Source organism: Giraffa tippelskirchi, chromosome 3 (genome assembly GCF_054371585.1).
Source record: "Giraffa tippelskirchi isolate mGirTip1 chromosome 3, T2T-mGirTip1v1.2.pri, whole genome shotgun sequence".
In the NCBI taxonomy this organism is placed as follows: domain Eukaryota; kingdom Metazoa; phylum Chordata; class Mammalia; order Artiodactyla; family Giraffidae; genus Giraffa; species Giraffa tippelskirchi.
In genome coordinates, this window is record NC_137277.1 from 185,754,825 (window position 1) to 185,767,845 (window position 13,021).

The 13,021-nt window shown below is 50.4% G+C and overlaps 1 protein-coding gene across 1 annotated transcript; it reads left to right on the top strand.

Annotated features, from left to right (window-relative positions):
* Positions 1 to 6,796: 6,796 nt before the first annotated feature.
* On the top strand, positions 6,797 to 8,417 carry ID3 (inhibitor of DNA binding 3). The gene is made up of 3 exons (XM_081574488.1): positions 6,797 to 7,157; positions 7,278 to 7,361; positions 7,920 to 8,417. The coding sequence occupies exons 1-2, from the start codon at positions 6,858 to 6,860 to the stop codon at positions 7,335 to 7,337; spliced, it is 360 nt and encodes a 119-aa protein (XP_081430614.1). The 5' UTR covers positions 6,797 to 6,857; the 3' UTR covers positions 7,338 to 7,361; positions 7,920 to 8,417.
* Positions 8,418 to 13,021: the final 4,604 nt, after the last annotated feature.

Here is a 13,021-nt window from a genome sequence, read left to right on the forward strand (position 1 = left end):
GGAATAGGCTGCCCACTCCAGTATTCTTGGGCTTCCCTGGTGGCTCAGCTGGTAAAGAATCTGCCTGCAACGCAGGAGACCTGGGTTTGATCCCTGGGTTGGGAAGATCCCCTGGAGAAGGGAAAGGCTACCCACTCCAGTATTCTGGCCTGGAGAATTCCATGGACTGTATCCTCCATGGGATCACAAAGAGTCGGACAGGACTGAGCGACTTTCACTTCACTTCTCCTTCCAACCCCCGTTTCTCCTTAAGACTGGCCCCCCTCCTCCAGTATTAGCTTCTAGACCCTCCCTCCAGTTGGCAGCCTGGCTTATGCTTCGGAGCACAAGCTCTGGACTCAAGCAGCTGTGCTCTGCCTCCTAACAGCTGTGTGACCTTGGGTGAGTTGCCTCACCTCTCTGAGCTTCGATGGATATGTCGGTTGTAAGAGACAATATATATAAGATGCCTGACTCATCGTTGACACTTGGTAAAACTAATCCCTTATGAGCCTGCTGATGCTGGGGCCGCAGTAATGAAGACACTCAGAGGCAACTGTGGCTGGCCTCTCTTCAGCCTTCCCGCACCCCTGCACTTCCACCACAGTGCCCAGTTGGGCATGGGGGAGTCTTTTCCTCCCATCAGGGCCAGCTCTGTCCCCAGGCCAGATCTGTCCCATCCCAACCTCAGTACCTACCCTTTGAACTGCTGCTGGGACCTGGGCCAACACAAGACAATATTGGGGCAGGGTGAACATTGCTTTTCCAGGCTCCGTTTTTTGTTTTTTTTTTAAAAACCTGCATCTTTTCTTGTCTTGGTTCCATCATCTTTCTAAAGCCCTTCCTGAACCCCAGTAGTGAGAGCCCCAATCCAATTGTCAGCATCTGTCTGCGGTAAAGAACATCCCCTAAGGGGTCTCCCACGAGTGATCACTGGAGTGGAGCTTAATTCAGTACATCTTTACTCATTGCCCATTCTCTGCTAGGCACTGTGAGGGACACTGAGACCAGGGAGACAATATGACATAATTACAAAGCAGGTGAGCTATAAACCCCACAGGATGGTTGGAAGAGTTCAGTGAAACTGAAGGAAAGTGCTTTGGAAATAGCAAAACCTCTGCAATAATTCCTTTTCCTTTTACTACTTGATAAACCAGACTCCCACATAACCTACTGATGCTCTCCAAAGACTTGAAGTTCCAAACTTTTCTTTCTTTTTTTCTCCAAACTTCTCTTAACAGGGCAATGAGGTTGTCCCTATCTGTCCTCATTAGCCTAGAAATGCTGGAGTGAGGGAAATAGTCCTTGTGTGTCTGGACACTGTGTGCAGTTTGAATGTCTGTCTGCATCCTTTTATTCATCAATGTTTGAGCCACCAGACCTGAGTTCAAATTTTGATTGTTGGAGTGTTTTTTTTTTCTTCCAGCTGTGTGGACAAGTCTCTTTGACCTTCAGTACCTTTGTCATAATACCTACCCTCCAAAGAGAAGATTATACAAGACAGAATTTATAAAGCACCAGCACAAGATAGGTTCTTAGAAAATAAATTCCCTTCCTACTTCCCTGTGGTTGTCCACCCACCCACACACCTCCCAGATGCCAAGCCAGCCCCTGAACATCCCACAGTCACTGCCTACCTGCTGACATAAGGGCTTAGTTAACTTCAGGGTGGTATGACTGGACCAAGCCAGGCTGGCTTTGGGTTGAAAGAAGGAGAGAGGGAGGAAACTCAACTCCAAAGCTGACTCCTAAATACAGGAGTAGTCAGCTTGCACTTTGTTTAAGAATAAACATCCCTTAAAACAAGGACAGGAAGGGTTTTTTGGGAAAAAAAAATCTCCAGATTTCCAGGAAACTTCCAAAGCTCTCTGAGTCTCTCTCTGCTTAGAAAACATTTTCTAACACCTTAGTGTCTGTCTTCCAACCTAATGATTGTCCCCTTTGCTTTTCTCTATCGAGTAGAATAAAACCATCTCAGGAACAGACTACTTTCCAAGGAGATCCCTTGAAAGGGCAGAAGGAAAAGCATAAACACAGAAGGATAAAAGCTTTGAAACAGGTACCTGGGTGCAAAATTTAGATCTGTAGCTTATTAGCCATGTAACCCTTGGCAAGTATATTAACTTCCCTGAGCCTCAGTCTGCTGGTACACAGAATGGATCAATGAGATAATGCATAAGGCAAGCAGGACTTGGCAAATAGTTAAGATTCAGTGAAGGATGACGACGATGATGATGATAATGATGAGACCGAGTACTTCTGAACTGTAGAGGAGCCCATCTTGGAGGCCCCTGATGTTCACATTCCTATAAGGACTCATGCCTGAGATCCAGGCATTCCCCATAGTCTCCTTCTCAGTATTGCCCATGTTCCTGAGAACAGTCTCAGCAGGAACCATTAAGCTTCTTGAAACCACCTACCTCACTCACCAGGGGCTATATCACATCACAGAACATGAAAATAACTAATTGGTTCCTGTAGCACTTTCTATCCCGTGTCCCCTTGATCCTCCCAGCTGTTAAGTGGGTGGGTATTTCTCCCCATTTTACAGAGGAGACAACTGAGGCAGAGGCAAGCTAGGTAGTCCATTCAAAGGTTTGAGCCTGGCTTTGAACCTGCATTCTCTGTGATCTTCTTGTTTCACAAGAGTCTCAAGCTGTAGTCTGAAGTCTAGCCTTGCTAGGGGGAGGGGAAGGGGTACGTTCTAAGTGTGTGGCCAGGAAATCCTCCGCACACTCTCACAGGTACTTTGTGAGCAGACAGGTAGGTGTGCGTGTGTTAGTCACTCGGTTGTGTCCGATTCTCTGTGACTCCATAGACTGTAGCCTATCAGGCTCCTCTGTCCATGGAATTCTCCAGGCAAGAATACTGGAGTGGGTTACTATTCCCTTCTCCAGGGGATCTTAGAGACCCAGGGACTGAACCAGTGTCTCCCTCACTGCAGGCAGGTTCTTTACTGTCTGAGCCATCAGGGAAGTCACACAGGTACATATTTGGAAATGCAGCATCTGGGGGTGTCCTGAGATCCCTAATGTATCCCTAATACAGCAGACTACCCTAATTCAAAAGAGATTTAGAGGGCAGAGTGGACAGGGAGCCACATGAAGGGTAGGTCTGGGTCCTGGTCAGCAGGACCCAGGTCAGCAACTGATATCCAGAGTAACCTCTGGGCAAGATTCAGAGGTTCCCTTGATCCTCACTTTCGACATTAAAAGCAAAATAGAAAGGTAGAAAGAAGCTCAGTTTAGGCAAAAAGACATCTGCAATTCTCATCATCATTACTTTGGCTTTGAAATCGACAGCTCAGAGACCCCCCACCACTTTTTAAAATTTTAAAGACAAAACAGTATAACTTAACAGTTCTGCCAACTCTTAAAAAAAATCAGTGAGCACAACACTGACTTTTCTTTTCTTTTTTTTTAATTTTGGCAAAGGAAGATTCAGTTCCTGGAAATGCTTGCAAAATGATTCCTGACACTGGGGGGAGATAGTTAAAAAAAGAAGAAGAGGAAAACTTATTAAACACATGTAGGAAAGGACGGAGGTATGAAGAAAGAGAATCAACGAAAGAAAGAACTAAAAGAGATAGAAGGGGGGAAAAGCCATTAAAGGGCCCCAATTTAAGGAACGTTATCAAGTTCTCAGCATCTGTAATTCACAAGCCGCCTGTGAGTCGGGGCGGCGCAGACTCCGCCCCTTTCTCGGGTGTCGGACGCTCATTGGTGGGGGCAGCAGTCGCCGGCCGGTGACTGCCCGAGGAAAGGTTGCCTGGGACACGCATCCCTGTGTGAACGCATGACGTCCCACCCTGGCGCCAGGCTGTCTGGGGCTGAGTCTTAGATCAACACAGCTGTGGGACCGGGACCCACAGCTGGGCAAAGGAGCGGATTCCTCAACAAAAAATAGGATTGTGAGAAAAGTTCTGAAACAAAAACAGCGCAGACAAAAGCCTTAATGACATCCTTTCATAAAAATAAAAAATGCAAGAGGGGGGAAAAAGCTGGTAAAAGGAGCAGAACTGGGAACAGAAAGTTCAGAGGCATTTGGAATAAGAGACTGAGGCCCCACCACCGCTAAACAAGTTGCAGAAGGCCTGAGCTAGCCCTTCAGTCTGCTGTTGGGAAAAAGAAGTCTTTTGGGTTCAAACTTTATCCAGTGTTCTCAACCGTAACCCATTTCTTTCAGAATTAGCATCTTACATTGGAGAGTACCCTTAGAGGTCATTTGCTCCCCCCTCCCCCAATTTTACAAAAAATGAAGCCCAGGAAGGAAGGAAATTCTTCCAAGGCCACACTGCAAGTTATTGACATGACCAGGAAAGAATTCTGCTTGCTAATCCCACCGCATCTCTTTCCTGCCTGTGTCGCCCAGCTCCTGGGGATTTTAGCCTGAAAGCATCTTCAGAGATAACGCGAAAGTGCTTTGCAAACTGCTGTACAAGCCTGAGACATCAGTGGTAGTGATGGAGGAGGGAAAAAGAGAGGGAGGAATCTATGTGGACCAGTGGACTAAGCACAGACCACTCAACCAGGTACATGCACTCAACAGTCACGTGCCCTCACATCCACTCAACCAGTCCCCCGGCACCAAGGAGACTAATGGATGTGATGGAGACAGTATGTTAAGCGCCTTGCAGAGAAGAAACATTTAATAATTATTTGTGGAAGGAAGGAGGTAGACCTAGTTAGCTCCATTTTATAAGTTGGAAAATTGAGGCACAGAGACGTGACTTACCCAAAACTCACAGGTTTACTAAACAAGAATGGAAATTTGAACATAAATCTCCTAGCCCCAAAGGCCATGATTTTTTTCCAGAACCTGGGCTTGACTATTTTGCACGAAACATGGAGGCCTGCATGACAGAAAAGGAAAGGGTTTTCTTTTTGGTCATGCAGGAGTCCTCATAGCCACCGTATTCCCTTCCAGAGACCAAATAGCTGACAGGCTCTCCACTCGACTTCTGTAGCATGTATAGACTGATTTGTCCATTCACAGGATATTTTCACCCTCTCATACTAAAGAGACTGTCTTTGAAAACATCCGTATTTCAGGAAGAAATCTTTTGAAGACCTTTTACTTGGGACACAGATTCCTGTGGTATGACAGCAAAAAAAAAAAAAAAAAGGCGTCGGGGCTGGCTCTGCCATTACTTGTGGTGTGACCCTGGAAATATTTTATAACTCCTTTCTGGACCCTTTACCATCCCACACCTGCCTGTCCAAATTTCATAAAACATCAGACTTCTAGAGTTGGAAAGGATTTTAAATAATCACTTAGCACCATTTCCCCATTTTATTCACAAGGAACCAAGGCCAGGGTACCTGAGTTTGTCCACGATCACAGGACAGATTATTGGCAAGGCTGGGAAGTTGAATCCAGGACTCCTAACTCCCAGTCTAGTGTCCTGTTTTACTATGACTCTTTTGAGATTGTCCTAGCTCTGAGCTCCCATTGTCCCGTTAATCAGTGCCACATAGTATAGAACTCTTAATTGTTTCCGGTGTTAATCTTGTCTCCCCAAATCCTGGGATCCTTGAGAGCAGAAGTCACTCTTTTAAGGAAAGCAACTTCATAAATATTCACCAACTGATTGATTAGGGAAGCAACCATTGAGGGATCCCACCTGGTCACTCCCAAGACGGAAACCAGCATTCAGAGGCTGCACTTTCCCCAAAACCCTTGGAAATGACAAGGAGACAAGGAAAGAATGAAATGTCCCATTGCAATACGGGGCTTACTCGCCTGTCCCCCGGTCCCTTTCTTGGGGACTCTCAGATAGAGCTGGAGCCATTTCAGCAAGGCTAAGAATAATCAAGTCCAGGTGGCCTGCCCTTCCACAGCAGAAAGAGACAGACAATAGAGTGATGAAATTACCAAACTATTGTTTTCTGCATAGAGGTGTGTGGAGAATGTGGGGTTGGGGAGAGGAAGAAGGGAGAGTTAAAAAAAGATTAACTGACCCAAAGGGAGCTCCTAAAAAGGTTATCTAGAAATCAGCCCGTCTGTACCCTATATTCAAAACCCTGTCCAAAATTCTAATAAAACTCACTTCCAAAACATAACTGGGCATATATTTGGCTCCTTTTGGAATGCATGAGGCCAGAGGGTGGGAGCTCTTTTCCTTCCCCGTGCAAAAAGCACAATTCAAGCTTTTTTTTTTTTTCCTTTCTCTCTGTTGCTTAAACAGTGTTCTTTGCTCAAACCCCCTTCCCCTCCTCCTCCTCCTGCAATCTCAGCGCCTAGCCCAAATCTGTTTTCTTCATTGTAACCTCAGCTTCACCGCAATTAATTTTTTCCCCCTCTGGTCACAAGATAATTCCTGACGCCAGTGAGTCTGGAGGTCAGAGGAACAGCAAATTGGGGAACAAGGCGGCACTAATTCCTTACAAGTTTCCCTTGAAAAATCTTTTGCTTAAAAAAAAAAGCTTTGCTGTTCAGGGATTTATGACCTCGGAGGACTATGGGTTCGAACCAGTACTGGGCTGTAGGTGGACTGGCAAGGGGGCAGGGGAGCTCGAAGATATGGGGCGCTGCCAGAAAAAGGCAAATTCTTAAAAGTTAATGGTTTTAAGTGATTTTTTTAAATCCTTGCTGGCGAAGAAGCCCGCCTCTCCCCAGTATCAGCGTTTCCTCATTCTTTGAATCCGCGGCTCCGCGGTATTCGGCGTCAGACCGGCCAGAGGAAGCCTGTTTGCAATTTACCCGGGTTGTGAACGCCCAGGGTCGACGGAGGCGGGGCCAAGGCGGGCTGTTTTGCATAAGGGGGCGTGCCCTCCAGGCCGACTCTATAAGTGCAGACTTCGGTGAGCGTGCGCGCGTTGCAGGCTGCTCTCTGGCTTTCTCCTTCCTTCCAGCACTTCCCAACCTCATTGCTCAGTATGAAGGCGCTGAGCCCGGTGCGTGGCTGCTACGAGGCGGTGTGCTGCCTGTCGGAACGCAGCCTGGCCATCGCGCGGGGCCGTGGCAAGAGCCCGGCCGCCGAGGAGCCGCTGAGCCTGCTTGACGACATGAACCACTGTTACTCGCGGCTGAGGGAACTGGTACCCGGAGTCCCGCGAGGCACTCAGCTTAGCCAGGTGGAAATCCTGCAGCGCGTCATCGACTACATCCTCGACCTGCAGGTGGTCCTGGCCGAGCCGGCCCCTGGACCCCCAGACGGCCCGCATCTTCCCATCCAGGTGCGCGCGGGCGTGCTCGGGAGACGGGGCGGGGCTGAGCTCCAGGGCTGGGATGCTGCGGGGACCCCTGAACCTTACAAACTCCGTGCGTAACCCCTTCCCCCCTTTTCCTTCTCTCAGACAGCCGAGCTCGCTCCGGAACTTGTGATCTCCAGCGACCAAAGGAGCTTCTGCCACTGACCTGGCCCGTCCTGGCGCCTCCAGGTGAGTATCCAAGCCTTCTCTCCGGGGCGGGGAAGGGGGACGGCTGGTGCTTAAACGGCAGATCTTTTGGAGTTGGTAGACCTTTTAAAGGATTATCGCGGCCCCCTCGATTTAGGGAAATTCAGGCCAGAGGGGCGCAAGTGACTTGCCCGTGGTCACATCAAATGAATGACGGAACCAATGCCGATCCAGAGTTCGTTTCAACCTTAAGTGCACGTTGCTACAAATCTTCCCCCATTGGCCAAAGACGCGAAACTATAGACGCAGGTCCGACTAAATAAAATAGCCAGTCTGTTTGAGGCTTGGAGTAGTAAAAGGAGCCGCGTTTTCCTCAGCCCCCCTCCCAACTAATGTCACTTCCAAGAGGGAGGGGTGGTGCAAGCTCTGCCTGTGGTCCTTCGGCGCCAGCTGGGTGGGGGCAGTGTGGGGCGCGGAGTTATCAGCTGGAGGTAGAGACCGAGTTTCCTCCCTGGCGCCGGCCAGTCTGCGGACTGCCCCCGCTTCGGCGCGCTCGGCGGAAACTGACGGCTCCCTGCTCTTCTTTCCTCCCCCACCCAGAACGCAGGTGCTGGCGCCCGTCCGGGACCCCGGGACCCTCTATGGCCGGAAGCCCGAGGGCATGGATGGGCCTCAACCTTGCCCTGCCCACTTGACTTCCCCAAACCCCTGCCTCGAGGCTGGACCTGCGCCCGGGAGCGAAGGACTGTGAATTTGGGTGGCCTAAAGAGCCAGCGCTAGCTCTGGGCACCAGCTGGGCAACTTCCCCCAGCCCTCACCCCATTCCCAAGTTTTAAAGACTGTCTTTCAGTGTGTGGAGGTGTAGGGGGTTGGGGCTGGGGGCTGGCTGTTCTCCAAATTCTGCCTTGGCCAAGGCAGCGGTAGAGCTGGTCTTCTGGTCTCCTTGGAGAAAGACTCTGTTGCCCTGATTATGAACTCTATAATAGAGTATTTAGCTTTTGTACCTTTTTTGCAGGAAGGTGACTTTCTGTAACCATGCGATGTATATTAAACTTTTTATAAAAGTTAACATTTTGCATAATAAACGGTTTTTAAACACTTGTGTTTATAATTTGATTCCTTAAGTGCTAACACTGTTTCTCACAAGGCTGGATTTAGAGAGAATAAATTCATGTCTGTCTTGGAGCTTAGGAAAAGTAAACTTGCTTATTCCCTTAAAAGGGAGATGGGAGAATGCCCAGTTAAGACTGAGGAAGAGGGGGAAGTAGAAAGGGCTCATGGTGGAGCCCCACTCGCATTGGGTGCAGAGAAGAGCCTTGCCCTGTCTCACTTTACAAGTGAGGGAAGACTGCAACGAGAAAGTGACTGGAACAAGCTCACCCAGCAAGCTGGGGGCCTAGGACAGAAATCTGTTCTCCTGAGTCCCAGTTTTTAGGTAGTTTGAGAGCTATGTTGCTAACTAGCAGATGGCTGTCCTCTTCAATGCCATTAATCATGATGTTTCACTAGCAGGGGATGTGAAACAGGACCCTTACCTGGTAGGCAGGGATGGTGCTGATAGACTCATTTCAGAGATGAATAAATGGATCATTGGGCTTGGTTTATTTTCCACCTCCTTATTTCCTCTTGGGCTTCCAAAGTAGGGGGGGGGTTTAGAGGGATCTCTAACCTCAAATCTGATCAACCACTCTGATCAGAAGGACTTTGGTGCTGGTTGGGAAATAGGGGAATAAATTCTTGTACCAACAGGTAGTTGAAGACTCTGAGCCTAGACTGGGAGTTTGAGGAAGAGGGCCCTACAGCCCTCATTTCTGGTATACCTTCCAATAACATCTCCAATGGAAGTCTGATCTGTAAGCATCTTTAGCCCTATTTCAGAAATGGAGAAATTGAGGCTCAGTGGATAATGAGTTTGAGTCAGGTTCACACAGTCCCCCCAGAGGCAGAAATGGGATTTTAAACTTAACTACAGTGACCATGGACAGGGAAACCTGGTGTGTTACATTCTATGGGGTCACAAACAGTAGGACACAACTTGTGACTGAACAACAGTAGTGACCATGACTAGTGGAAAGGAGCAGGATCTGAGACTGGCTATTCCATGGGGCCAGGCTTGAGAGTCAGGCACAGGGCAAGACTCCCAAACCATGCCATCTTCCTTTGCTTCCCCCCCACCTCGATCTGGCAGTTCCCCAGGTGGGTTCCACCAGGCGCCTGGTCTTACTAGATTCCTGTTTATGATATGATCTCATTCATGTGTTGGCACCTGGCATTAGTTACTTCAGTATTTCATAACAAACAGGTCACGTCATCACCCACCTTTCATGCCTTAACCCTGGTGAATTTGCAAGGGTGAACAGGGGCATGTGGTGGGGAGGCAAACTTTGTCTTTGTGAACCACCCTCCTGATGGACCAGTGTTCTTAACCTGTTTCCTGGTCTCCTCCAATGATCTGGTGGAAGGTATGAATACTCCTCAGAAAATCCAGAGCACACACAACTTTGCCAAAGCAATAGGGCTTCCCAGGTGGCTCAGTGGTAAAGGATCTGCCTGCCAATACAGGAGACACAGATTCAATCCCTGTGTCAGGAAGATTCCCTCGAGAAAGAAACGGCAACCCACTGCAATATTCTTGCTTGGGGAATTCATGGACACAGGAGTCTGGCCGGCTACAGTCCATGGGGTCACAAAGAGATGGACAGACTGAGCGACTGAGGATGCACGCATGGCCAAGCAAACCTCCAATGCCCTGGGGAGAGCCCTCAGTCCCCATGTGAGGAACTTTTGCTTCAAACCCAGTAAGTACAAGACCCAGGCTGGGTCTACCTGGGATCATTCGTTAGGCATCCCATGCTGGCTCTGAAGTCAGCCACACAAAGGTGCAAACAGCATACTAGCCGTTTGACTGCAAGCTAGGGACTTCTTCTATTGAGCCTCAGTGTCCACACCTGCGTGAGACTGATGATCTTGATACAGTTCTGAGGCACTTGGCCCCACATTATACCATTAATTGCAGCAAAGCCAGGCACTGAACTCAACGCCCTGTGCCCTTTCTGCCACAGCATGCGGCTTCCTGCTCACAAGTTGTGGGACTGAAAGGCCTGGAAGTGCTGGATGGCTCATCTGCCATGTGACCTTGAGCCAGCCACCTCACCTCTCCAAGCCTCTCTCCCTCCTTGCGCAGCAGCTGGTGCTTCTTGCGTTGCTGCCTCTCAGGACAGAAGATAATGGTGGGAAAGTTCTTTGAAATGCATCACACACCTACGAGGCATTATTAAGCTAATTCCAAGGAAATTGCCTGTAAGGTCCTCGGAGACTGAGCTGTTCAGGTGGCAGGGACAAAAGCTGAAACCAGCACACCAATTCATTAGTCATTAGAGAGTGAAAGCAATTTGGCCCTAAGTCAAAAAGCTCTAAGAGAGGAGAGTTGTCTTGTGTCATAAACACCTATCAAATGCCTACCAGGTGCCAGGCTCCATTTTATCTTAACATTTTTCTAATCCTCACCACCACCACCCAGCAACGTATCATTATTCCCATTTTACAGAAGAAACAAATTCAGAGAGGCTGAATAACTTGATCCAGGTCACACAGCAAGGAAGGGCCTCAGCAAGGCAGCATCCAGTACCACCTAGCTCCAAAGTTCACGTTCAATTTTTTTCCTCTCCATTCCCTTCCCCCTGCACGTATTTGGTCCCCAGTAGGTGCTTGCTGAATGAAAGACCTAGGCTCACCCCAGGTCTCCCTCTCATTTGTGAAAAGGGGATTATGGTACCTCCTTCGCAGGTCTGTGCTTCGGATTAAAGATGCATAAAGCATCTACCAGCCTCCCTGAAAATACAAAATTCACCATTAACTGAGTCTTAACAGTTCACTATTGCATCAGCTCTGAAAAACGGGCTTTGGGAAGGGATTTTTACTTTGTAAATAAAAAAACAGGTTCGGAACAGACGAACCTAACTTGCCCGGGGTCACACAGCTCCAAAGTGACAAAGCAAGGATTCAAATTCATGCGTGTGACAAACCAGAGACGGTGCCCTGTCCGAGAAGGCCAGTGACAGCTCTCTTTAGCTGTGGATGTGCCGGACAACCGTCAGTGGCTGTCTTTCGACCTCATCATCTCTCACGGCTGGCGGGCACTCGTCTTCATCCCCGGGGCTACATCCTAAATCCTCGCGTCGCTCTTGAAGAACTGCCTCTCGCGCTCCGCTCCCCGCCAAGGCTTCTGGAAGCCGGGGCAGGGGCGGGGCCTCGGCCCACGTGGCCTGGAGCCCTGATGGGCGGGGCCAAGATAGCCCCGCCCCGGTCCCGCCCCCGGCCCGGCGACCCGCGCTCCCCCCCGCCGCGGGCCCTGGGGGCCGGTCGCAGGTGTTCGCTGGCGCCCGGATGTCTGAGCTCTGGCTCCGCTCTGGCTCCGGCTCCCTCCGCAGCCTGCGGGCGGGGCTCCCAGCCCATCCGGAGCCTCGCGGCTCCCCTGCCGCTCTGCCAGCAGCGCGGCCTCCCGGTTCGCAGCCTCCCGGCTTTGGGGGGCAGGGGGTCCCACCCAGTCGAGCTACTGACCCGATTGCTCTCCCGCTGCCCCCAGCTGAGCTCGGACCGCGGCAGCCTCGACGCGCCCCCACCCCGCTTCCTGCCTCGGCAGTTTTGCCCTGGCCGGGCAGCCGCCCTGGATCGCACCCCGTCCCTTCCTTCCTTCATTCTTTTCAGGCAACTTGCATTCCTCGAGCGCCTGCGACGTGCCCCGCACGAGGCCTCTCCGACCTTCCGAGTGCGGGCCCCTGGCCCACCGGGTTCCTCTGGGAAGATTCCGCCCTCCGCCCCGTCTCCCTCCCCACTCCGCCTGACTCTTCTATCTCTGATGTCCGGTTTCACTCCGAGTTTAGCATTGAATTGTTCTCTGGTTATTTCTTCTGTCAAGGGTCAGTCAGTGGCAGAGTCAGGGGACCACTTTGTGACCGAAATCAGGGATCAGTCTGAAAGTGGAGTGAGGGGTCAGAATGTGGCCAGAATTGGGGTTTTAGCCAGACTGTGGCAAGGTTTGGAGATAGTGTGGGTGGAAGTTGGCAGTGGTCAGTCTACGGCCGGGCTTAATAAGAGTGTAGTAGCATCAGTGGCCAAAGTCAGTGAGTCAGTCTTGGGCAGGGTCAGTGAACAGTGTGGATCAGGGTACTAGGTCACCCAGAGACTAGGATTTGGTGGTTGCCTTTGACAAGCCAGATAAGCGCAGTGGAGGTGGGGGGACGACGCTGTAGCTCTCTGAACTCAGATTCCTGTCCTTCTACAGCTGGGAGCTGGTCAGACTGTGGAGCTGGCCTTCCATCTGCGACACTCCCTGCCCTCCACACCTCCCTGTTCCTACCTTGTGCCAGATGCTGGAGGCAAAACCCTCGCTGGGGCAGACCCGCGGTCAGACTGACGGTAACACTGGCCATGGCGAGGAGGCCTTAGGCTTCTGAGGGACACCCCCCCTTGGCGTCACCCATGGGGAACAGGTACCTTGATCTTCCCTGTACCTTCTGCCTTTCGTTCACAAACCTAAAGGCTGTTGGGGATGGAAGGGTTCTTAGAGGTCACACGTGTGGCCCAAGAAGGAAAGAAGCCTGCTCAGGGACACACAGCAAGTTCATGGTCAAGACAGGACTCAAGGGGACTCCCTAGTGGTGCTGTGGTTAGGACTCAGCACTTTCACTACCCTGGCCTGG

Excerpts from the sequence above, each read along its gene's own strand:
- ID3 (XM_081574488.1), top strand. The coding sequence starts at position 6,858 with ATGAAGGCGCTGAGCCCGGTGCGTGGCTGCTACGAGGCGGTGTGCTGC. Across the intron at positions 7,158-7,277 it reads GCCCGCATCTTCCCATCCAG|ACAGCCGAGCTCGCTCCGGA; the intron begins GTGCGCGCGGGC and ends TCCTTCTCTCAG.